This window comes from Phycodurus eques, chromosome 17, assembly GCF_024500275.1.
Source record: "Phycodurus eques isolate BA_2022a chromosome 17, UOR_Pequ_1.1, whole genome shotgun sequence".
In the NCBI taxonomy this organism is placed as follows: Eukaryota; Metazoa; Chordata; class Actinopteri; order Syngnathiformes; family Syngnathidae; genus Phycodurus; species Phycodurus eques.
In genome coordinates, this window is record NC_084541.1 from 20,708,350 (window position 1) to 20,734,601 (window position 26,252).

The window sequence follows — 26,252 nt, forward strand, 5'->3', positions numbered from 1 at the left end:
GCGATGAGTCATGAATACTGTGGGGGCGCATTTGGGCAAAAGGCAACTTGTTTTCTTGCGTTGTCCCCTAACCCCTCTTCCGTCTTAGGTTAAAGTCAAAGGTTTACAGTCAGGGTCAGACGGGCTAATCGGCTGCCTTGCAGACTCCTAACAGCGCGCGACTTTATTTGCGGATCAGCTTTTTTGGGGGGGGAAATATACAGTGTATATATATATATATATATATATATATATTTTGCAGCGACCAAATGCTCAGTGCACACAAATGACATTGTGCATGAAAGCACGTGTTGGAGATTACAAGCCGTCCCCTCCTCCGGCTGTTGTCGACGATTGCAGCTCACAGCTGACCTACTTTCTGTCTGTCTTTCGTTCCGCTTGTGCTGTTTACAAGGATGGCGGCCCGCGCAGCCCGCTAAAGAAAACGCAGCTTCAAAGTGGATTTTCTTGCTCAGCCTCGCGGATGACAAAGTATCCGAGCCAGGACCGGCCGGACGGCGCTGGGCTTTTCCCGACAAATGCACCTTATGCAACGCTTGAGGCTTGAGCACCTCCAACAGTCTTCTCGCGTCGAGCGAGCTGCGCAGTCACTCGTCGCTTTGATTTGCGAGGGATACGAAACACCATGAGCGCATCGGTCCTCTTTTCTCGGCGTGGATGTTTGTTTTGTGGCGGACGCCCTCTTTTTGCAAGGTACGTATTTGCGACTTTTCCGTTCGGGCTTCATTTGGAAAGTTCAGTGCGAGTGGGGGGGGGGGGGGGGGGGGAGGAAAAAAAAAAAAACGAAAATCTGATCTTTTCATTCTTACAGCGGCCACCCGACGTGTGCTGGATTTTGCACTTCATTCGATCTGAAAGTCTCAGTTTTGATTGCTAGTTGTTTATTGACGTGGGCGTATTTTGGCCGTCTCATCCAGAAAAGTAGACACTTGCACAGTTTTCCAACATTTTACTGAGCCAATTAAGGCACGTGAAAAAATAAGGGAAAGTCATCCGTTTCTCTGATTTTCATATTCATGGGTACTGTGGTCAAATGTTGTTGTTTTATTCTATATCTTACTGACAGCATCATTCCAATTCACTTTTTTCCCGCGCTGTCTTTAATAGAAAAATACATGGCTAACATAAATAGATTCATTAAATAACTAATAATTTTCAGACGGCACATTAATCAGGGGTGCAGCGGGAAGTTATGTAGTTCTTTATTTTGTACAAAAATGATGATTATTTATACGTATCTTTGCTGATCTATCTATGCTAGCGACAGGCAGAACAATGAAATGCTCTTCTTCATCCAATTTATCTGAGTTTAGAGTGATTTCAGGCCAAAATATTTTTGCCACATTTTTTATTTGAGAATTTGAAAAGTAAGTAAAATATGCGGCTTGTCTCACAAAAGGTTGGAAACGCTGCATTAGATTGTACATATTGTGTATAAAGCAGACGTGAGGCGTTATAAGGTTGTCATAACCCGTTCCGCCCCCGCTGTTGGGTTTCCACCTGATGACACGCTTGGCAAAGCACAGAGGCGAAATTAGTCACTGTGACCCAAAAACCAAAAAAACAGGCTGGTGAATGGCAGTGGGAAGAAGGGGGAGAGAAAAAAAAATAAAATAATAAATCCTCACGCAGTTTGTCAGGGTGACTTGGGTTGGGCTGACGTTACCTAACCCGGTGAGTGTGTTTGGTCTTTAACGGCTCTACTTGTTCATCGTTCATCCGCCCGGCCTCGACACAGGTTGCTCTACAACCTTCAGTCGGCCGACTCATCGATCGTGCGCGCGCGCCGGGGGTCGGCGGCGACCTTTGACCTCCGACCCGCCGTAACCTAATCCGAGCGCTTCCCGGCGGGACGACGTCCAGTCGCAACCGCAACCGAGTTCTATGTTGCGTTGAGCGGAAGCTTCTCATTGACAAAAAAGTCCTGCTGGGATTTCACACAAATGAGCGGGCACGTCTTAGAATCCAAACTCAAATCAATCGGATGTTTTTTGGGGCATAGATTGACTCCAGCTTCGCCTGTGATAGCTCCAAACCAGATGTAAGAAGCAAGGCGGCGTCACTCACCAGACACTTCATTAGGTACACCCACATCAACTAATGAGTTTTCATACAGGGTGCTTGGAAAGTCCACAGACATTTTGGGGTATTTTGTATGAACAGACATGTTTCAATACTGAATACATATGAACCCTCCGGATTCCAAGTGTGCTACCCTTACAAAAGATGTATCAAAAGTGTTGCCTTGACATTGGTAATTATGCTCCGATTCGATTGAGGCGGTCGGAAAGGCTTTTAATTAGCTGAGACACTCAGAGGAGGTTATGTATTCATAACAGTGCAAAGCTAACCATGAAATATTTCTGAGACATTGGGCATGGTTCAAAGAAGAGTCTCTTACATTTTGGTGCGATAAATAAGAAAGCACAGCATCAAGGTTTGTTGTTTTTTGGCTCTGATTTTATTTGATGGAATTTGTCATACTCTTCGGTAAGCAGTTTTACAATACGTTGCCGGTTTCAATCAGGTTTGGTCGGCGCTCTCGTGGGGCACATTTGAGTAGTTTTCAAAATTGTACTGAAATGTGAGATTATTTTTGGGAGATTGTGCAGGTGCACCCGATGTGGCTGATGCATACTTTTTTTCTCGGCAACTTGAACAGCTTTCTTAATACGCTTCCAATTTTCGGGGGGGGCCAGACAGGGACGTCGATCGCCGCTACCGGCTGTGCACTATTCTCTACTTCTGCCCCCTGTAACACTTTTGAAATGTGTTGTCTGTGGTTTGGATTTGATTTACTGTGCTGATTTATTCAGACGCGATGCTCCAAAGGTTGAGCAGCAGTTCACCTCAATCGGGCCGTCGGGGGATTTGATGTGTAAGCAGCATGTTTAAACAGCGCTGAACCTTATAAGGTAAAACGCTGGGTTTATTCTTATCTGCTGTGTGGCGCGAACCTATTGACTGACTGGTAGGCGGACACCCGAGTCATCTCAGTGGCATCGGGTTTGTCTGAGCCCAATGCGAAGCTCAGTATGCTCTTGTACATTCTGTGCGGTGTGGAGTGAAATGCAAGTTCATTCAGGCTCACTGGACCATGATTGCCGTGTTCAATGCACAAGTATCTGCGGTCGCCATCTGTGACCCGAAGAATGATATCGTGGCGCATGTTTGAAAAGACCACAACGTACCGGGCTTTATTATTAGCCGATTAACTGTTGATTGCGTGCAATACATTCTTGATTTGCATCCTGAAGCGATTGAGGAAAAATGGGCTGCACTCGTTGAAAGAAAACAAACATGGATCAATTAAGTGGCGACGACTGTTGTTGTTTTTCCCAGTCGAAATGACGAATTGGCCCATCGCTATTATTAAGTTAACTTCAGGTGCATCTCCAAAAATTTGAATAGCGTGGGAAACTACATTTATTCCAGTAGTTCAACTGAAAAAGTGAAACTCAGATACAGTATCATATTGACTCCGTACATATATTTCGCTTACTGAAATCCAAAATTCACCATCAAGAAACGACAACATTACATAAGAAATAATCAAAATAGAAATGAGGTTTGATTCAGTTTGCGTTTAAAGGGGACATATTTTGCCGAAGCAACGTTTTCTATTATTTGGGATGAAATAAAATATTGTCTCTGTGCTGCCACGTGCATTCCCGAGTTCCAGACATTTTTCTGCGCAGAGGCCTGAAATCAGCTCATCGGAATTTCTCAAGCTCACGTACGTCACGAGCGAAGATCTCTCCCCTGCCTCTCGCTTTCCAGACGCTCACACATTCATATGCCAAAGGGCGGCTGCTGCCATCCAAGCACCACCGGGCCACCTGTGACCAATTTGGGGTTCAGCGTCTTGCCCAAGGACACTTCGACAGCGGACAGTCGGAGCCGGGATTCCAAATGTCGGCTCTTCGGTCACTATGTTAATCCTTGTAGTTGGCGGTGGCGTTTAACTGCAATGGCAACATAAGGAGAGGTGTTGCTAATATCTTCGACGCAAAAGAACATCTTGTTCAATTCTTACCTCTTTGACGGTGTCAGTCAGAAGTGAACATTTGCATCGGGTCTTATTAGGTTGTGCATAATGTTGCGCAGAACCTTAAACAAACCCGAAAGGGCGAGGCATCCCTTGAGCGGAAGGTGTTGTTCCTCCGTTAAAGGTCAAAACGAAACCCAACGGTTCCACTGTTGTCACCAAAGTAGCAGTTGTTACATGGAGGTTCCTCATGGGCAGCTCAAAGCTGTCTGTTTGCTCTTGAACTTGGAACTTTACTATGCCGGCTTCTAGCACCAGTTCATTCTGCTAGTTGAAAGCTTTAAATACCTCAGGGCAAACACGTAACCAGACTCCGGTGCTTTTAGCTCTTAACCGAGCAAGGTGTGGTTCTAACCTCAATACAGTTCCGGGATGTAGGCCGATATGAGCGTGTTCACTTTGCACCGCGAGGAGTTGACGCTGCGTGCGAGCGGCAGTCGGCGATGCCGATGACTTTACTTTTTGCACAAACAGGGCGCGTATAGACAGACAACTATTCAGACTCATATTCATATTGTCTGTGGACACATTAGAGATTTCAATTAACCTGCCATTTATGTATTTGGGACGTGACAGGAAGCACGCGAACACCATACAGGAGAGCCCGAGCCAAGATTCCAACCCGGAACCTCTCGACTGTTAGGCAGACGTGCTAACCACTAACCCACCGTGAGGGTGAGAGCGTGAGAGAACGTGAACGTGAGTGACCATTACAGTGGTTAACGTCTGTATAAACTTACTAAAGTTACCTAGAATGGACTGATTGAAGTGATCGCTTTGTAACCTGAACGGGATTCATTCAATATACACAAATTTTAATCAGAGCATAGGTTTTGAGATTACAAGTCAATGAAAGTCAACCAGCGTGATGGAGTAGATTGCGGTCGATTTTGAGGTTCCGATGTAGGATTAAGTGATTGTTAGCAGAGGAACTTGGGAAATGGATGCAAATGCTATCGTTTATGAATGTATGATTTACTCTCCCCCGCAAACTCGATGCGGAGGAGTTACTTTTTTTCCTTTCCCGGAATACTTAGAGCAAACTCTGGAAGACGTCAAAAAGTGTCACTTCATGAATCAAATCCAAATCCTTTTTATTAGATGAGATTAGCACAGTTGGCTATTACACACTGTTTCCCCTTATATGACTATTTAAGCATTGACAATGGCAGCTTTGCTTTCCATCACACTAATGCATTCCTCTTCAAGGGCCTCATTTAGATCAATCATTATGGAAATAGCCGTTAACGAGTGTTTTCCCTGGAGACTACACTTGTACGTCACTGAGCGGTGCGCAAATCCAAACGCGTGGTGATGACCTCGAGGCAGATTATGAGAAGAAAACGTATTTGTTCTTCATAAAAGCAACATATAGTCTGATGTTGGGTTTTTTACAGAGGCGTCTGCTTCCTACTGTTGAATTTCATCATGAGAGCATGTGAGGAAAGTGATTGCGCAGTGGTTTTCTTTTGAGGTTGTCATATGAAGTGTCTGCTTCAGAGATTTTTCTAGGTCAGGGGAGCTCCTCTTGTGCAAAAGAAAAAAAAAACATTTTTTACTCTTATAATGCTGCAGGCCAACTGAAAATGGTTTGTTCCTGTTATAGTACTGATGATGAACCAAAGTGTGTGTGTGTGTGTGTGTGTGTGTGTGTGTGTGTGTGTGTTTGTTTGTTGTTTTCCCCCAATAGCCAAAATGAAAGGTAGAATTGACAGAAAATGTGTCATTTCCAGGATGATGGGATCTTTTTACTCCGTGTGTTCGCAGGATTTGGCCTTTGTTCGGCCACTGGCGCGCCCTCGTTTTGTGTGTCGGCGCACTCAGATGAGGTCAGCACGGATGAGAATCCAGAAAGGGCCTGGATGGGAAAGAGCGTGACTATGGACAACCTTTCGGACTTCGGAGGCCCCTGTCCTTCCAGCCGCAGAGACTGGGAGTAAGTATGAAAACGAGCTTCCCTCCATTTGCGATCTTTGTTGGAGTCTCCGCTTGCATTAACACAGCTGACATACGCGCTACTAGTTCTGCAACGGTGATCTAAATATTTACAAACAAGCCAGTGGAACATCTTAAGTCAAACCCCACTGAAGTCAAACAACTCAGAATAGGACTAAAATGTTTGTTAAAAAAACTAAATTATGGAAAAACGTTGACTTTTAACTGCACATTATTACATTTAAGATTGTTTTTATGGGTAGTATGAACAGTAGTTATTTATACAATATACGACAGTTAACATTCTCGATCAGCGTCGCTCAACAGTTTGTGTTCGACTTTTGAGGCTTCGCTGTATATTGATTAGAGCGAAACGCTGATACTACTGATCTCAAGTTGTGCTAGCCTTAGCATATGTGCTAAAGTTACTGTAGTAGAAAGTAGTTTGGAGTTCTTGCATAAATGATCCGACAAAGTTGCTTTCGAGACATGTTGTAATGTGAACAATCTGTTGCTAGCGTTGAGCACGCAGACATCTGACCAATCTCAAGCCGATATACGTGCAACCTACTTCCGCACTTTCTTACGGTTTGGTTGAACGGCGGAGGAGATCGTGACAAAACCCAGTAGGAACTTGAAGCGTCGCCAATGTCTTTTTTTTTTTAAACACAAGGTGTCACCACAGAGCCACCAAAATGACAATATTCGATGTTTCGGCCTTGTTCGTGTTTACATATATCAAAGTCTATTTGTATAAATAAATGATAACATATTTAACTTTCGTCCAAAGACAGCAGCCATAAAGAAAACAACATTTGGATAATTTGGGCTTCAAACAATCATGTCATCAAACCGCAGTCATCCTCATTAGCGCAGCATACGCAGGTTTAGCCACATGACGCTCCGCAGTAGAGCGGACTGTTCCTTTTTGTACCTTCAATAGTCGTGAAGGTGAATCATAGAAGACTGGAAACGATATTTGAATGATCCCGTAGCAAACACCTGGAGGAAATTGATTGTGATTCTTATTTTTCTGGCATGACAAAATCCTACTCAGTCAGAAGTACGTCCAACTAATTAGCATTAACGAAGGGAGCTGTAAAAATGAAGTCTATAATATTGGTTCTTCAATTTGTCTGACCTTACAAGCAGGAATTGTCTGTTTTTGAATTCCATTGTGCTACTTCTACAGAAAATATAGTGTACATGATTGGTTGTGAAAGGATTCGGTGCCAGTGTGACGCTCTGTGTTCTCCAGTAGAACAAAAGCTATATTGAGTGACTGCGTGAGCTTGTGTAGAGAGAATGTATTTCATTAAAACCTAAATGAAGCTTTAGTGCCACGGTTACCTGGCTACAGCGCTATAACGCTATGCGTGTGTATTATGGATGAACTAAAGCTTGCACGGAGCACATGAATATATCTGGCTCAGTGGATTTCAAAAACACAAACCTCGTCCCGTGTTATATTTTAAACATGAGCGGGCAAGCTTAATAATGTGACAGGCCGGCTCATGATAAAAGAAATTAACTGCGCTGTTGCCAGATAACGGAGAATCTTTTTTCGTTTTGCTAAGCTTTAGAAGCTTTGTGTATTGTCTGAGGTTCGTGAAAGAAACTGCATTTGAATTTGCATCCGTCTCTTTGCAGTTCCAGCAGCTGCATGGATGATTTGATGGACGAAGATGAGAAAGACAGGGCAAAAAGGTACGGCAGACATATCCGCGCTTTGCAGTCACATTCAGAAACGTTGATGACTTGTCATGGAAATCTAAAAAGATTCAAACTCTCTTGATGGAAAATGTGTTTCTCATAAGAATGGCACGTTGTGGGGCGTTGACCTGACTTGGAAAACTACACAGCAACAACACATGTCGAGTAAACAGCTCAAATCAATAGGGAAACTCACAAGTCACTTTGAAAGGATTCCTCTTTGCCTAGAAAAAGAGTTTTGTGCCTCGCAAACATTATCGACAGCCACAGACGCAACTCGAGTAATGCGGCGCTGTCTGCAATCCATAGCGTGCGCTCTGACAAGACTGAGGCAGCAGATAGCAGTTCATGTCCTACACAGTGAAAGCACGCACACGCTAAAAGACTGGGATTGCCACCCTCCGTTCAACGCGAGATGGAAAATCAATTCAATTTCAATTCATGTTCGATCTGGGAGCGTACCAAAACGTCACAAATTCTTCCTCTTCCACAAATTTTCAAGGAAATCGTTTTTGCTGTGCTAGTGGTTCTCCAAACGTTGTTCTTGCCTTCCTCTGAAAACTGACTGAGCTTGTCTTGACGGCCAAAGGGCATCGCGGAACAAATCAGAAAAGAAAAGAAGAGACCAGTTCAATGTGCTCATCAAAGAGCTCTGCACCATGCTGCAAGGCCAAGGCCATCCTCGCAAGATGGACAAGTCCACCATACTACAAAAAACGATTGACTTCTTACAGAAACAAAAAGGTAGGACCAAACAAGCTTGCTTGTTTTCCCTTCGTTACTGTCGACAACGAACACACTTTGTCATTTTGGGAGTCACCCACGAATTGTCTTTAACTTGAGCTGCTCCGCAGACATCAGTGCGCAGAACGAAACGTGTGACGTGAGACAAGACTGGAAGCCTTCGTTCCTCAGCAACGAGGAGTTCACCCAGCTCATGCTCGAGGTAAACAAGCAAGAAGACGTCCTCTCCTCCTGATGATTTCAATGTGGGGAAACTGGGCGAGGTCTTCGGGTCAGCTCGCCAGCGCAGTGAAGATGCCGTCAATGCGTCACCAAACTCATTCTTTAACTGCTTTCTTTTTCAGGCACTGGATGGTTTCTTAGTAGTGTTAACTACAGATGGAAACATCATCTACGTGTCGGACAGTGTGTCTTCACTTATTGGACATTTGCCGGTGAGTGTAAAAGCATAAGAGAGCTGCTTTGACTGCAAAGCTGTATTTATTGTTTGCCCATCATCTTCCCACTTAGTAACAAGTTCATTAAAAATCCATCCATCCATTGTCTGTACCGCTTTATCGTCACGAGGGTCGCGGGCGTGCTGGAGCCTATCCCGGCTATCTTCGGGCGAGAGGCGGGGTACGCCCCGAACCGCTCGCAGGGCACATAGAAAAACAAACAATCATTCACACCTACGGGCAGCTCGGAGTCTTCAATCGACCTACCACGCACGTGTTTTGGGAAGCGGGAGGAAACCGGAGTGCCCGGAGAAAAGCCACGCAGGCACGGGGAGAACATGCAAACTCCACACAGGCCGGGGCCGGGATGTGTACTCCGGTCCCCAGAACTGTGAGGCGGATGTGCTATCCGGTCGCGCACCGTGCCGCTCATAAAGAATCCTTCACATTGAATTGTAGCTATTTCGTCAGCTTCAAGAGGCTTCACAAATGTAGTTTTTACCATCAATTCTGAAGTCTGGAGCCCACCAACAGTCAAATCGAGCGATGCTTTGCCAGACCTTCAGCAGCCACCTTCACGTTCTGCTTCTATGTGAGCCTTATTTAGCGTCACTGAAAACCTGGCTTATCGGTCGAGATAATGTTTGGAGTTGCTTTTTTATGAAAGACAACTTTAAAGGCAGATTTCGTCAGTAATACAATGAAGAAGGTAGGCATTGTCAAAATGCCTCCATGAATGTAAATAAATACAGATGTTTACAACAATATTCAGGAACAGGAAGGCCAGATTCAACTTAACCAGAAAATAAAGTCCGATTGGAATCCGATTTTTTTTTGGACAGATGAAACCAATGACAACTCATTCGCAGCTCAATATCCAAAGCGTAGGACAAAATGGTGGCGGCCACGTTACAGTACGGACGGTCGCTGCTCATGGGACAGGCTCGCTGGAGAATTGCGAGGTGCGTTATTGGACTACTGGACGTGCAGCCAAATGCTACAAAACTGAGAGGACGGCGCTTCACAGCGTAGATGCTTAATGACCCTGGACATACTTTGTAAGCGACAAAAGGAATATTTTTCAATGGCCGGCCAAGTCTAATATCAAGCCAATCCCACGCTTTTCGCTTACTGAAGACAAAAGAGAAGGCAGCAAGACCCAAAACAAGCAGCAAGTGTGGCTGCAGTGAAGGACTGGCAAAGCATACAATTCCTTGTTGACGTCCTCTAGGTATAATACTTTTGTCCATACAGGGTCTGCCAGACTGTTTCCTCAGGTTTACCTTGATTCCTTCTCTTGTGGGAGACTAACTGCTCTGCTGTGTATCGCACCAGTCAGATATGGTGGAGCAAAACATCTTAAATTTCCTCCCGGAGCGGGAACACGGAGAGGTGTATAAGCTGCTATCATCTCATATGCTGATGACTGACCCCGTTGCTGCTGACCTCCTGGCCCGTGAGTCGCCTCTTTGCACTTTGTCTGCCCCCTCACACTTCAAGACAACTTGTCTGCGCTTCACCAGGTCAGCGCAAGTTAAAAATACACAGCAGATGAATACATTCGATTCAGTCAGGCCTGGAGAAAAAGCAGGTTGTGGAATTGGGGTCGGTAGTTTATTTATTGGATTGCTGATTTGTGTGTCTATAATTAGCCCTTTAGCTAATAATAGTCACATGCTTAGTATCATAGTTTAGACTTTTAATCACTGTTATGTTAACAAAGTAATCCCCCAGCAATGAACATTCCAGGGCTCAAGGCCCTGACCTTAATCCTGCATTGCTATTGGGCTTTTCACAGAAAGAAAGATGGGAGTAGCGAAGGTTCCAGAACCACGTGTCACATCAAAAGATGCTCCAAATTGCATTTTCTTTGGGTTATTGTTTAACGATAACGTCGTCTACACTTCTGCTGTGCAGTAAATGTGAGCTGCAACTGGACTGTGACCAAAGCTTATCATAAATAAATGTCTTCTCGCTGGATTTAGGAGATGCTGCTACTCGTAGCCTAGCTTTAGTCTTTTCCTTACAGTTGTACATACAAACACACAGAGTGCAGATTTGTTCTGGCTACCCATTTGTGTCAACAAATGAAATTTAAGTTTGCTGTTTACCAGGTGAGGCACATGTGGAATTTTGCTGTCACCTCGCCAGAGCCAACATGCACCCAAAAGAGCCGCCAGTGTATGAGTATGTCAAGTTTGTCGGAGATTTCAAGTTTCACAACAATGGTGAGCGCAAAAGCTTATATTAACGCACAGAAATTCCATGTAATAAGCTGCACCGCCATGTTCCCGTAGTGCCTACATCCTCTTGTAATGGGGTTGAATTGACGTTACCGAGAAGTCTGCAGTCGTCACTGGAGGAGCAGGTCTGCCTCATTGCTACTGTACGATTAGTCACGCCGCAGTTTCTAAAGGTGAGACTCGCTGCGTCTTAGCTGTTGCGATGCACTCACGTGTCAGCATTATGAAAGAAATGAAACCGGTATTCATTGAAGCGTAACAAATGTGTCGGTTAGCTTTGCCTGGGGCTCAGCGGATGCCTGTGGTCAATTTATTTGACTTTGTGACTTTGGCTGGTGACTGTGCCAATGTTGCTGCAATGAAGACAATTTTTTGCCATTTATAAATTCGTAAAACATCCCCCCCCCCCCCAAAAGGCTGGTGACTAAACAATATTTTCACTTTTATGCTTGTGCTGCAGTTTGCAATGGCCATTGACGGTTTGTTTTGTTGTGCATTTACAGTTAGAAAACATCTGATGGTTGTCACATCCACTACATTTTGTGATCTTTGTTTCCTACGTCCGGTCGGAAAATTCACTTTGTGGTTGAAAATGACCTCAGTAACAATCAAGCGGATGAGTTTACGGCAGTACTTCCAGTTTGTGTGGCTTCATTGCCTTTCATAGTAGATCTTAGTCAGGCCTGCTGCCATGCTTGAGTAAACATTGCTTGTTGTGAAGTCATTGAGGTGACTTCCCTCTTCTGTGTTCGATTGTTTTTTATTTACAGGATTTGTGTAATGTGGATGATCCTTGTGATGAATTCACATCTAGGCACAGCCTCGAATGGAAGTTTCTGTTTTTAGATCACAGGTAAATGTCAGTGACTCCAATAATATCAGCAGTCAGCACTTGTGTCGTCGTCGTTTTTTACACGCTCGTTGTTGTGTTTTTATTTGTTACAGAGCTTCTCCAATCATAGGATATTTACCCTTCGAAGTGCTTGGAACATCTGGCTATGATTACTATCATGTGGACGACTTGGAACTTATAGCTCAATGTCATAAGCAATGTAAGTAACGCAGTCTACTGCCGCTTCTTAGTGGGTGCATCCATTGTATGAGTGCACAATAAGAACCTCTTCTGCATTTACTCTGTACAATCGCATTTCGTCCAAGGAATATCGTTACTCAGTTTTTGCATTTTCATTCTCAAAGGTTTCTAATGGTAGCAAGCTAACCAATCCAGAGCGTATCACTTTCGGGCACCACAGTGGTAGGATACATAAAGGGCGAGCTCCGCCCTTTTCTGACTGACTGGTCAGCAGAGAATTGCCACTTCTCTCTGCAAGCAGGAATAGAATGGGAAGAAGTCAGAACTTCACTTATGATAAATAGCCACAAGTCAATAGGAAATGCTTGCATGTTCTCCATTGTTGTTGTTTTTGTCATGTTCTCTTCTTTATACCGATAAATTAGAATTTATTGGTATGATGTCACACTGTTTATTCAACTACAATTACGAGCATATGAGAGGCCAGATGTCTTGACTGTGTTTATTTCTCCCCCCCAGTGATGCAGTTTGGAAAGGGCAAATCCTGCTATTATCGCTTTCTGACGAAGGGTCAGCAATGGATTTGGTTGCGGACGCACTACTACATTACTTATCACCAGTGGAACTCCAAACCCGAGTTCATCGTGTGTACTCACACTGTTGTCAGGTGAGGCCATTTTGTTCATTGTCATTTGCCCACGAGAAGGATGAGCACCCCCTCTTGTGGTCCTGGGATTAAAGACGCCTGATGAGGCACGTCCTCATTCTGGAGGCGCACGGTGACTAATTCGCACGATCTTCTTGCAATTCAGTTATGCTGAAGTACGAGCTGAAAGGAGGCGAGCATTTGGCCTTGAGGAGCAGTCTCCTCCTGAGATCGCTCCCTCGTCTGTAAAGGTAAAAGTCCAGAAATCTGATTTCTACAAAACATCCCATTTGAGCCCCTTGTTTGGTCCATTTCAGGCCCAAGAGCTGTACTTGGACATGTGCTCCACAATGGACCCGCCACGGGACAGAAACAGCGGCGCACGTTCGGTATCCTCCCACAGCTCTCGGAAGTCCTCCCACGCAGCCTTGTCAGACTCCGCATGTGAGTCATCCTCTGCCCAATAAAGTGCCAACTCATTCAATAAGTGGTCGACAGAAGCCCAGATGCTGCTCCCGTGTGGCTGCAGGCTCTGATCTCTGTGTAGCTTAGAAAACTGGGATACTGCCAGATCATCCAGCCGCTCGTCCGTCCATTTTCTACAGCGCGTGTAGAAAATGCCCTTGCAAGTGATCTGGGGTTTATCCCAGCTGACTTTGGGCGGGAGGCAAAATACATCCGGGGCAGTTCGTCAGCCAATCGCGAGGCACAAATCTGACCGAGTTCCGGGGCTTGCACCATTTTGAAGTTAACTGTAAAAACCAAACTGTAAAGGAGAAACCAACCATTCCTATTTACACTTCTGGGCAATTTAAGTCTTCGATGAACATAACATGCACGTTCTGGGCTGTGAGAGGAAGCCAGAGGACCTGGAGAAAGTTGGAGCTCAAATTCATACACAGAATCTCCGAAATGTGAGGCAGACATGCTCACCACTAATCCACGAGGCTGTCTACTGCCTGGTCATTAGATGAATAACCTCCTCACAAGCTAATTCTTCTTGTTCCTTTCGGCACGGCAAGACCCACTGTAGTGTTTTAATCCCCATTTGTTAGGATTTCAACCCCCGAAAAAGTATATCAGAAATGGTCTGGTCCATTTTTACGTCATGCTTCATGAACCAAGAAGTCGCCAGCTAAAGTACAGTACGGACAAACAAACCCAAATATGGTGCTATATTTTTTGCCACATTTAATACAGGACATAACTGACTCTTTTTGGGATTGGTCACAATGGAATTGTTCCTGCCTCCCTGGAATAAAAAGAAATAGCATCCTGTTTTGTCTTAAATCATCCCTTCTAGTTGCCTGTTAACATACTGTACAGACGGACAGCCAGAACACGTGGCGCGCCACATATTTTGGGGATTTGGGGCATGATGTAGGTATTCCCCTTGCCCCATAATAATAATTTTTAAAAAATGGGAGTCTTGACATGATCATTCATGAACCAGGAAGAGGCCTGCTAACACACGGATGTTACATGTGCAACAGATGGATAAACACACATCAAATATGGCACGTCATGTTCTTCGTTTTTGCCGTAACATTAGAAACATTCCCGCTGCTCCAGAATCAAAGATGGTGCCATCCTATTGTACACCATCCCCTGTGAACCGGTTCGAGCAAACCCAAATAGGGCGCGTTTCATTCACATCAACAGTGCCACCCTGTGATCTGTAACGTAAAACGTGCAGTTCATCACGCTTTAGTAAAGTGCCCACACGTACGCTGCCTTTATGATTAAATCATCTTTCGTGCTTACTTTACCTAACCTTGTTTATTTTAGGCGCCGCTCGCTCAGTCTCCAGCTGCTTCGTCACCCACCCAGCGTCACAAAAACTAAACTGTTTCCCCATCTGCGTATTTGTGAACAAGTCACAGTGGCGCTCGCTGCTGGCGAAAAGAAACTCATGTTAATCTTACAGTAAATAATTCGCCCGGTTGGCGTTGCTCCATTGAAAAGTGTCTAACTTGTGTCGCAGTCGGTGGGTTTTGCATCAGAGGCAAAATGAGGAGTCAGCCAAGAGATGGTGACTCAGCAGTATTGTTAAGGAAACTCTGAAGGAAACCCAGTTCAGGTTCTTCTCAGCTCAAGTGCGATGTGTAATACATTTGGTACGGACTGAGGAGAGATCCTTACCATCAGCAATCTTAGAATCACTAAGTATATTGATGTAAAGGATTTGAGGTTTAGTCTTTGGTTTGAAAGCCCTGTGTGAATGCAAAACAAATACTGCACCTACCATCTTCTTGCTTTTACACTTCAAATATAACCTTATATGGGATGGACCCTTCACTCACTGTATCAAAGTGTGTGCCTGTGCAAACTGTGCTTTGTATTTTAGAAATAGGGGAACCAAAACAACCCTATTACTCGCATTTAATACAATATCACAACAGCTTGCAAACAACAACAGTGTTAACACGATGCACCATTATGCGATGATTTGCTATGTGAGGAGAAAAAAAAACAAAAGAAAAAACACCTACCACGAGTCATAACATTTGCGTAGCTCAATATGATATTTAGCCAATGGCAATATACGCAAGCAATATACCGGAATAAACTCATCAACTCTTAATGTATACAAATATTTTTGCCATTGACGACACCATTATCTCAATGAATCATCACAAATGATTACAATGTTCACGATACGTTTCCTACGATGATTATATCATAATATAGCAACCGTACGATTATTGAAATTTAGTACGAAAACCAACTACACGCAAGATACGTAACAATATGTTTAAATGAAGAAGGTTAAACTCTTGAAAGTGGGACCCACAGCTTTTCTTTCATGTTTGCTCTCTTTCATTTAGTAAATATTGAACAATGAAATAGGTGTGCCAGTGGAATTCCTTTTGAGAGGACATTTCATGACAAATGGAAATATTTTAGGGATAGCAATGCCATACATGTCAATATGGCCCACCTCTAATTCAAAGTAAAAACAACCACAACAACTAATGAATTATTAAAGTAATACTTCTCTGAGTCAATAAAACCTGAGCATCATTGTCTTCGTAAAGGCCACCTTTTTTTTTTGAGATAACTGCTCTCACGTTAGATAATGATTGAGGTCAAGGTATGTCTTTACAGCTTTGACTTCCAGGTACGTTTCAGAAACGTAAGCATTCTCAGGAGACATAACAAATCAAGCATCCGTATTTGTGGGGATCAAGTTCCGAGAAAATGTCATGTTCCTTTCATGGCAACCGTTTATGAAAGTGTGCGACTTGTCTCGTGTGCAGCGGCAAACTCGTACACCGAGACGTGCACGCCGTCGTGGCAGTCGGCTTCTATCGGGACCGAGAGGACGCCTGCCAGACTCCAAGTTGGGAGCTCAAAGGTCAGTTTATACAATGCTTGTGTGTGTCTTTGGAGATAATTAAAAAAAAGAAGTCAGTGGGGAAACAACGAGACCAAGTCAACACGATATTTGGAATGGTCAAATTGATCAAATTTGTATCACTTTCACCTTGTAGAATTCGATCCAAAGACAAAATTCCTTTGACCTGGTGCCCCAAATGAGCCTCCCCCTTTCTCCTCCATGCAGCAAGAACACAGCGATGGTTAGTGTTGAGCCTTCCCTTCCTGTCATTTGTCTTCCTCTCTTTTGTTTGTGTGCAGGGGTGTTAGGGCTCTTTCTGCCACTGTGTGTGCATGAGAGAGTTTCCTCTCAATTGTGTACATTGCTTTCCAGGTTATAGGATTAAGTGAACTTTTTTTTTTTCAGATTAGCATCTGCTTTAATTGATGCTTTGGAACTTTAAGCAGTGTGTGTAAAAAAAGAAAAAAAAAAACATTATACATTGCACTTGAAAAGCCAATGCTCATGACTATTTTTATTGAATAAATATGTTTGACTCCTTTTTGGAGAGAGAAAAAAAAAAAAAAAAAAAAAAAGCCTGTACAGGAGTGAACTTTTTGAAATCTATCAATTGTGTGTTTTCAGCAACAGCAAACGCAGCAGCAGTCGTCCATGTTTGAGCTGCAGCAGCCTCAGATGGGTGTCGTGAACCAGCTGAAGGAGCAACTGGAGGAGAGGACGCGCATCCTGCAGGCCGACATAAAGACGCAGCAGCAGGAGCTGCACGACATCAAGGAGAAGCTTCACCTCGCTAATCTGCAGGTAAGCAACTCCTAAGAGAGCACGTCATGGAAATTAACCGCTGTTCATGGGAATATGCTATACAGGTAGTGGACGTACACGATATTAAAATGTACATGCATTAATGTGAACAAAGTGGAATTTTTTTTTTTGGAGTGCTAAATTGAAAATTAGCCTACAACAGGACACTTAATCATACAGTAGTATAATAAAATGGGATTGATGTAGGATGGGAATATTGTGGATTTCCCCCCCCCCCCCCCCCCACATGTATTATGCGAGATATGGAAAGAGCTTGATAAACGTAAAGGTCACAAATGAATCAAAACCTTTATACTGTATGCATGTCTGCTTATGACAAAACAACGCTATGTTTGTATTTGTACGTATATCATGCATTTTGTATAACTTTCCTCAAATCATAAAGGTTATTTCCATTAATTCCCATGGTAAGAGTTCCATAAATTCCTCACCTAACTTTCCTGTTAAAATATTTATTTATTGAATAATAGCTGCATGGAAAAACATAATTGTGCTTAATTTCAGAGCGGTGTTAATTTATCATGGTATAATATACAAACCCGAATTCCAATGAAGTTGGGATGTTGTGTAAAACGTAAGTAAAAACAGAATACAATGATTTACAAAATCCTTTTCAACGTATATTCAATTGAATATACTAAAAAGACATTTAATTTCGAACTGATGAATGTTATGCAAATATTCTCTCATTTTGAATGTGATGCTTGCAAGATGTCGGAAAAAATCTGGGACAGGGGCCATGTTTACCAATGTGTTACATCACCTTCCTTTAACACTCAACAAGCGTTTAGGAAGTGAGGACAGTAATTGTTGAAGCTTTGGAGGTGGAATTCTTTCCCATTGTCGTTTGATATACAACTTGAGTTGCTCACCAGTCCGGGGTCTTTGTTGTCGTATTTTGCGCCTGCACACCTTTTCAATGGGAGACAGGTCTGGACTGGCAGGCCAGTCTAGTACTCGCACTCTTTAACACCAAGCCATGCTGTTGTAACACGTGCACAATGTGACTTGGCATTGTCTTGCTGAAATAAGCAGGGACGTCCCTGAAAAAGACATTGCTTGGATGGCAGCATATGTTGCTCCAAAACCTGTATGTACCTTTCAGCGTGAACGGTGCCTTCGCAGATGTGCATGTTACCCATGCCATGGGCACTAACATACCCCCATACACTCACAGATGCTGGCTTTTGAACTCTGCGTTGATACAATCCGGATGGTCCTTTTCCTCTATGGCCACGTCCATTATTTCCAAAAACAATTTGAAATGTGATTTCGTCAGACCACAGCACACTTTTCCACTTTGCGTCAGTCCATCTCAGACAACCTCGGGCCCAAGAAGCCAGCCGGCGGCGTTTCTGGGTGTTGTTGGTACTGTATATGGCTTTCGCTTTGCATGGTAGAATTTCAACTTGCATTTGTATATGTCGCGACCAACTTTGTTAACTAACAATAGTTTTCTGAAGTGTTCCTGTGCTCACATGCAGGAAATATCCTTTACACAGTGATGCCAGCTTTTACTGCATTGTCGCCTGTGGGATCAAAGGTCACGGGCATTCAATGTTGGTTTTCTGCCTTGTCGCTTATGTGCAGAGATTTCTCCAGAGTCTCTGAATCTTTCGATGATATTAAGGACTGTAGATGATGAAATCTCTCAATTCCTTGCAATTGTGCATTGAGAAACTTTCTTAAATTGTTGGACTATTTGCTGACGCAGTTGTTCACAAAGTGGTGAACCTCGTGCCATCCTTCCTTGTGAGCAAGCGAGCCTTTCGGGGATGCTCCCTTCATACCCAATCATGACACTCACCTGCTTCCAATTAACCTGTTCACCTGTGGAATGTACCAAAAAGGTGTTTTTTGAGCATTCCTCAACTTTTCCAGTCTTTTGCTGCCCCGTCCCATCTTTTTTGGAACGTGTCGCAGGGACCTAATTCAAAATGAGAGAAAATTTGCGAAAAGATATTAGCGTTCGTCAGTTTGAACTTAAAATATCTTTTTCTTTGTAGTGTATTCAATTGAATATGGGCTGAAAAGGATTTGCAAATCATTGGATTCTGTTTTTATTTAAGTATTCGTCGTCCCAACTTCAATGGAATTGGGGTTTCTAATATAATATGTTTATTATGGTTGTAGTAGGCAGTGGTTTAGAACTGCACTACATTGTACAGGGCCCCGAAATTATTTAAACAAAAAGCACAGTAATAAACACTGATGAATATGAGCAAACCAAAACAAAGGATTATCTTTGCAGAGTTCTGCTCGATCTCCTTCGACTGTGCAGGTGCACCTAATGCTGACGCTAGTGAATGCAAATGTCATCGGGGTTAATTAGTCACATCATGCAGTAAACCTACTATTGGCTAACCACCCACAGTAACAGGCGAAATGGCCCCACCAAGAGGCGGCATGTAAACGTAATGACCCACATAGAGCAACATTTGTGTAACAATGATTCATTTCCCGTATGACTCAGAAAACACTATTGTATTGTATTGTATTCTATGTGTGTTTAAGATGTTGCTACAACAGCCTGTCCGCAAAGAATTTGGCCAGCAGCCACAGCAGCAGGGCCCGGGCAGGCCGGCCTCACAGAGCCAGTCGGGGGTCATCAGGCAGCTCTCAGGCCACCCGAAACCAACCTCCTGTGGGGCCCACAGCTCGTCCCCTCACTCGCTTCTGAGAGAGAACAGCTCCCCCTCGACACAGGTACGCCCAACGACTACCATAAAATGTCGAACACAAGAGCTAGAATTTCTGTTCCAATATTTCCAAGGTCGCTACTGTTGATTTTTTTTACGACTCTGACAATATTCGAAAGGGGCCACAGAGGATCTCTCGGGGTGGCCAGGTGCAGTCAGTGAGTTTGCCTGTGCAGACCAACACCAGTCTGACCATGCCCTTCTACAGCAACCCCATGATGTTCTCTCAGACCAACACGAGGCCTCTACATGACACAAACCAAAGACACACGGACAACGACCTTAGCCAAGATGGACAACTACGGTGAGAGTCGCGTCGCACATGAAGCCATCCGCAGAATGCACAATCGAATGAGCTCCAATACAAAAGCTGCATCAAACGTTTGAAGACTAGAGAGGCTAGTCAAACTTGTACGAGCTTCACCAAAACATCTAACCTTGGCTCTCCCTCTGAAGAGTTCATTTCTAAACCTATCCAACCCGGTCACTCCTAAAGAGAACCTCAACAGCTGCATCTCCACTTCACGGTCTCCAAGCCGTACTTCGCGGCTATGGCCACTACCCACACAACTGTATCCGATGAGGTTCACTTTCATATGTGCCATACCTGGCCAAGATTTATTGAGCTTTTCGACCCTCGCTAGGCAAACCATGGAGAAATCCAAGAAAAGTTTCTTAACAAAAGAGAATGTTTAATGCTATGTGGCACATGAACTATATGAAAAACAAGAGGACGGCTAACAATCGTGCGTTAAGATGAAGGTGAAAGTCTCCAGCCCTGATGTGCCGACACCATATACTGTGCTGAGCTTCAGGATCAAAAATCATTATTATTTTGCAAATATATATTTTACATTAGGTGAAATACTGTAGTCATTTTTAATTCAAGTTAACAGCTGACTGCAAGCTCCACACGCCATAAAGTGACAGAACGCAGAAGCAGACGTCATTTTTGGTTCACTACAGGTGGATAGTTTAAAGTGTGGCTTTAATTTCATGAATCCAAAGAGGACTCAAATCGACATCGTAAGCTTCAACCAAGCGTCTTTTCTCAGAGTTCAAAACGCTTTTGTTGTTTGCAGGCAAAACAAAAAATGTTCTCTGTAGCGGTTTACTGATTTTTGGAAAATGTTTTTTAAAATCATGCAGGTTTAAAAAAAAAACAAAAAGAAGAAGATAAATGCACTTTAGATGTTAAAGGGTTTTGCGGCTCCCAGTGATTTTCTTTCTGTGGGAGACGGTCGAAATGGCTCTTTGTGGATTGAAGGTTGCTGACCCCTGGCCTAGCCCTAAAGTAAACACATCATTTTTGACACTCGTATGCTGGATCTCAATAGACACGATGATAAAAAAAAAACTATGATTATATCCTACAGGATGCTCCTGAACCAGCAAATGCAGACACTGGTCCCCACGAGCAGTGGGTCCACGCAGGCCTCCCAGCAGTGCAACATGGGCATTCCCCAGACCATGTGAGCACTTTTCCCGTCCGTGTGTCCACACGCATCCCCACGCCCTCTTGTGTCTGACCCGTTGACTGTTCCCTGTCTACAGATACACGTTGGAGCAGCAGATCATCGCACCCTCGTTCCCCATGCAACAGGTCAACTGCAACGCCGTGCTCGTGCCCTCTCAGGTGTTCACGTCGCCCATCATGATCCCACACAACAGCTTCATCTCCCACCAGTCGCAGCAAAGCTACCAGGCTCAGCCTCCGGCCTCCCAGCACTCCCTGCAGCTGCAACAGCCGCAGCAGTTCTTTCAGGTGCCACGCTCAGCCACCTTGGATGCTTATTGATCTGCTGCACAATCCCATAGCTGATCAAAGCAGAGCCTCGTCTCACCATATCAATAGCGCGGCAGCAGGCTGTTAAGCAGATAATGTGCGTTTTCTTCCAAATTATATTTAAAACTTCAAACCAAATGAAGTGATACACAGACTGGCCATACCAGTCAATAATCCAGGCTTGATTGACAGTGAGAGATGGATTCATTGTACAACATTTATTATGGATGGATGGAAAGTTTTTGTGGTGCTTTGAATATTTTCTTACCCTATTCATAATACTCAAAAGTATGATGGAGTATAGCCACAATAAGAGGATATTGTTAGCTTAATTGACTTTTGATGGTGTCAATCTAAAATGAGCATTAGTATGTTTCTGAAGGCAGACTGTTTTTATTTGGATCTCATTAGACTGTGCGGCTAAGGAATTGTTGTCATCGTGAACCAACACAATATGAACAGTTGGTACAGCTAGAAATGACATACACTACCAGTGTTGAGAAATGTTTGCTTGTTTTTCCCCACACATTTTTGGAAATGATTCATATTAGTGATATGATGTACAATCATCAGCACAGGTAACATTTTTCATCATTTTAATCTTCCTAATCATAATCTACAGTATTGTAATCAAACATTGGATATATATATACCCGTCTGAAATTGGCTGGCGTACCCCGCTTCTCGCCCAACAGGCTCCAGCTCACCCTACCTACCAGCGACCCTAATGAGGACAATTTGGATGCTTGTATGGATAGATATATACATCATATGCATTGAGAAAACGCATGAATAATTTGAAATTGAACATAATTTCCCATGGAACTTTGTGTCACAATGTAGAGGGAGTGTTTTTTGATTTAGTGTTTTGCCACTCTGTGTCATTTCTAGTCACAAGATCCCCCTTTAACACATACATTACAAATCCACTTTAACTTACTTGTATCAAAGTAACAAGTTGGCATCAATCAATTCTGTCAGTTATTGAAAACAAATGTTAACTATTAAAAAGGCATGTTGTGCTTTTGATCTGCTGACCTGTGTGAATGTATGTTGTGTTTTGCAGATGACTCAAGGACTTGTTCACAGCGGATCGACTCCAACATTCTTACACACCGCCAACATCCCGCAGCAAGGCACTGTGGGATACATCCAGCAGCAGCAGCAGCAGCAGCAGCAGCCGGCGCCGCAAACACAACAGCAACAACCGCAACAAAGACAATACCAACATTCCCAAAACCAGACTGCCAATGTTTCAGACTTTAGGAACATGCTAACACGGTAGCACTGTGGAACGTGCAAGAGCGCCGAGCGCGGCGGCAGGTCGTTGCCGTTGGGAGTCAAACTCAGCCCGGAGTCGGAGAAAACCGGCCACAGCGGCCTGAACATTTGATGTGAAGCCGCTCGCCCCACGGGCAAGCGCCGGAATAAAACGGTGGCGGGACGCGGACCTGAGGAATGTGATGATGAGAGGCGGGGCCTTTCTTCACCAGCCTGCGACACGCTCAGTTGTCATTGCAACAAGTGGATTTATCACCGCTGTCACGAGGACGCCACTTTCATTTCGCAAGTGGCTCTTTGCACTTTTGGCGCCACGCCCCACCCAGAGTAGGATACAGTATTTATTTTTGCCTATACATTTAATATTAAATGTTCCCTCTAACCAGTGGCTTCACAGTGAGATTATTTTCCCGACAACCCCCTTCAGCGAAATCCAGAGCGTCACTTTTAATATTCCATTTCGATGAGTTGGATGTCAAACCCCAGTGCAAACATCCCTCTGGGATTTATTTGAACAAAGAAGGGCTTCCTTAACAAGCCGTCTCTGGACGAGACACCTCTGAAGACCCCTGCAGCGCCACTGCTCACTTCTTAAACAGCCGAATGGAGGAGGGTGGCTTGTCGAATGTGCCTTTTAACCATGCTACGAGTACCATGGTGCAGTTCCAATGTTACGTCTCACTACGGCTTTAAAAAGATCCTGCTCAGGTCCATTTGGAAAACAAAGTTTCTTTTCATTGAACGTAATTTATATATTTTCCCCACATTAGATTGAAAATAATATACATTTAGATTTCTATTGGAGATTATCTATATATCAGATGCCTTTTGCAACCTTAACTTGCCCCCAAGCAATTAGAACATTCGCAGCAATGGCATTATCATTATTTTATTACATAATTTATTTGCTGAATTTCATTTATTGTAAAACAACCGGCATGGCATGGCATAAAAGAAAGCAGTTTTATACGTTGAGATTATGATTCACTTTACCACTGGTCTTAAAGTCTTACCCCCACTTTACTGCGTTGAATCCCTAAAAGCCACAAACATTAAGAGATTAGCAGGCTGATGTGTGGTCGAAAAACATCTGCTTCTTCACTTTAAGTAGTTGTGACATGTATGCTGCAACATTATGTGTAGATTTGACTTTGAAGCCAAGCTCTGACATTTCGTAATTATGGAAAATATACAAGCGTATGTTTATAAATTGTATTTTTCACTCCAATCAAATAGGATAACAAACATTACAAAAGGTGTGCCTTTACAAAGATAATCATGCTGTATTACTTACTGTAGTTCAATGAAGACTAAATTATTTATAGATGTGAATATGACTGTGAATGGTTACCCTGCAATTGGCTGGCGACCATTCCAGGGTGTACCCCGCATCTCCCCCAAAGTCAGCCGAGACCGAATGAGGACGTTTGAAAATGGATGGATGGACATTAAATGTCGTGTACTTGTTTACCAATGTGTGTGTAAACTAGTTAAGGGTTACAGAAGTGATTGCAAAATTCCAATAAACTTCAAAGTTGGAAAATTGCAGATGGAATTCTTATGGGAATTTAACTGGAAATGTCCGGTTTGTCTATAACATCGTACCAAAGTGTATTTTCATACCAACACAGCCGCACAATTGTAACGCAATTAGGGAATCTGTTTATTTAATATCAATGATAAAGTAGAGCTATTATTTACGATTAAGTAAAAGTTCCATGATTGAATATTTGCCAAGCTAAACTGCCCATGAAAGGAAATTTACTGACAATTCCCAAACCCAAACATTAAACAATAGTGCAACATCCTGTTAAAAGAAAACACTTCACCCAAAATAAAAAATGAAAAAAGCACGGAATAAGATCTTTGTAAAGGCACAATGTTTGCTACAACTCCTGTGTTTGGATCTAATTATATTGTGCAAGTGTAACTAATTAGTCATAAGTGGGGGGAAAAAGAATGTACAAATTACATGCAACAGGCTGGTGAGTGTACATGCACGATGTTGGCGCCTCAAAGTATTTGAAGAAGCTGGAGATATGAAGAGCTGCTAATGACCCGAAAATCAAACAAACAGTCATTTCTCTCAGTCATTTGTTGTTGAAGGAAATCTCGTCATTGCAGCACGCTCAGTTTTTACTCCGAAGATAAATGATTTCAATTTGAGAACAACACAGACTCGGGAGTAAAGTTAGGACTTTTTCTGCAAGTGGGTGAGTGCCACAGAAGACGAAAACAGGCCCAGTAGCTCCTCTTTGACCATGTGCAATGTCCATTTGAGAATGTTAATTTATGCTGTATATTTACAAGGTTTCACTACAGATGTGTAGAGATATGTATATTACGCCACTAACGGTACTGTGTGAATTATATTTTTTTAGTTCACCTGACATTCCTTCAGGCAGAGAACACAATTATTCCAGTCACAATGATTGCAGCTCCAATACTTTGTAATGTGGCGCAGCCTCGTTTTTTGTTTTGTTTTGTTTTGTTTTTTTACCCCCCATATGGGAGACAGTCACTGATAAGAAAACTAAAGTTCACCAGATGAATTTAATCCATCAATTCTTATGTTGTTGGTTGACCCATCGCTTTCTGGTTTAGAAGCAAAACAGTGCCATGCTATAAAGAGGCACATTTATTCAAATAATAAGAATGACATTTACTATCAAGCTGCTGCTCATCCATGATGAAGAAGCAGGCGATGGCGAGTTGGACCTTAAACCCGGCAGACGGGTTCTGCACATGTGGCACCTTTCAATCCAAATATTTTTTGCCTCGCGTCGATGCGCAGCTCACTTTTGACGGACTCGTGCAAGAGTCGACGCAGTGCAGTTAAACCTCTTAACGAATCTGCGTAATGAAACAAAACCACCCTTGTCCACCTGATGTGTGGATGCAAACTTGCGAAATCCTTTATTGGTTTAGTTCATGTCGAAATTTGGCTCAAAGAGGTACGGTTTTCAAAAACCACCACCCCACACTTTCAGCTTCATGGACTTTTCCCAGGAAGTGTCAATGTTTTTGAAGGTTTTGTCAAGATTTTTCCGTTTGTATGTGAGACAATGAAGGCCAGAAGCTGAGGAACACTAACCTGCTACACAGCCATTGCTGCCGTTTCGGTGCAGAAAGCACAGTGAATATATTGTATATTAGAATGTACAAAAACACGAGATAATATAGTTTATTTTCTATGTCTAATAGAATACATATGTATGTTACATGATTTTAAAATTAAAGTAATTTTGTAACAGATAATGAAGTGTCTTATTAGTGGCGGTGAGGCTTTGTTGTGTATGTCACTTGTATGTATTTTTCTCCCCCTGTATTTACCATTGAAATAAGCTTTAAAAATATTGTTAATATTGTTTAAAAGATAATAAATTAAGTTTACAGCCTAAAATATCTTGATATTAATTATGCTATACTGAATTATTTATAAATCAACCTGGTTATTGTGAAATAAATATTTTCAAACATACAGTATGCATTGTGATTGTGAACAGAAAACAAATGTGACTTTGT

At 43.1% G+C, this 26,252-nt stretch overlaps 1 protein-coding gene across 3 annotated transcripts; it reads left to right on the plus strand.

The window, feature by feature from the left end:
• Positions 1–374: 374 nt before the first annotated feature.
• Positions 375–26,194, plus strand: npas2 (neuronal PAS domain protein 2). 3 transcript variants are annotated; one of them, XM_061703280.1, is made up of 23 exons: positions 375–693; positions 4,625–4,747; positions 5,816–5,984; positions 7,634–7,690; positions 8,286–8,440; positions 8,551–8,642; positions 8,785–8,874; positions 10,213–10,333; positions 10,992–11,105; positions 11,175–11,293; positions 11,891–11,973; positions 12,066–12,172; positions 12,673–12,820; positions 12,966–13,050; positions 13,117–13,243; positions 16,060–16,157; positions 16,294–16,380; positions 16,764–16,940; positions 19,476–19,667; positions 19,780–19,964; positions 21,037–21,132; positions 21,215–21,425; positions 22,513–26,194. In XM_061703280.1, exons 3-23 carry the CDS (start codon positions 5,911–5,913, stop codon positions 22,729–22,731), a joined length of 2,637 nt encoding a protein of 878 aa, XP_061559264.1. In that variant the 5' UTR covers positions 375–693; positions 4,625–4,747; positions 5,816–5,910; the 3' UTR covers positions 22,732–26,194. The 3 variants fall into 3 exon arrangements, with proteins under 3 accessions (XP_061559264.1, XP_061559266.1, XP_061559267.1); XM_061703282.1 differs by lacking the exon at positions 16,294–16,380; XM_061703283.1 differs by lacking the exons at positions 375–693; positions 4,625–4,747; positions 5,816–5,984; positions 7,634–7,690 and having other exon boundaries at positions 8,367–8,440; positions 8,558–8,642.
• The last annotated feature ends 58 nt before the right edge of the window (positions 26,195–26,252 follow it).

Excerpts from the sequence above, each read along its gene's own strand:
- npas2 (XM_061703280.1), top strand. The coding sequence starts at position 5,911 with ATGGGAAAGAGCGTGACTATGGACAACCTTTCGGACTTCGGAGGCCCC. Across the intron at positions 8,643-8,784 it reads TCACCCAGCTCATGCTCGAG|GCACTGGATGGTTTCTTAGT; the intron begins GTAAACAAGCAA and ends TTTCTTTTTCAG. Across the intron at positions 12,173-12,672 it reads AGCTCAATGTCATAAGCAAT|TGATGCAGTTTGGAAAGGGC; the intron begins GTAAGTAACGCA and ends TCTCCCCCCCAG.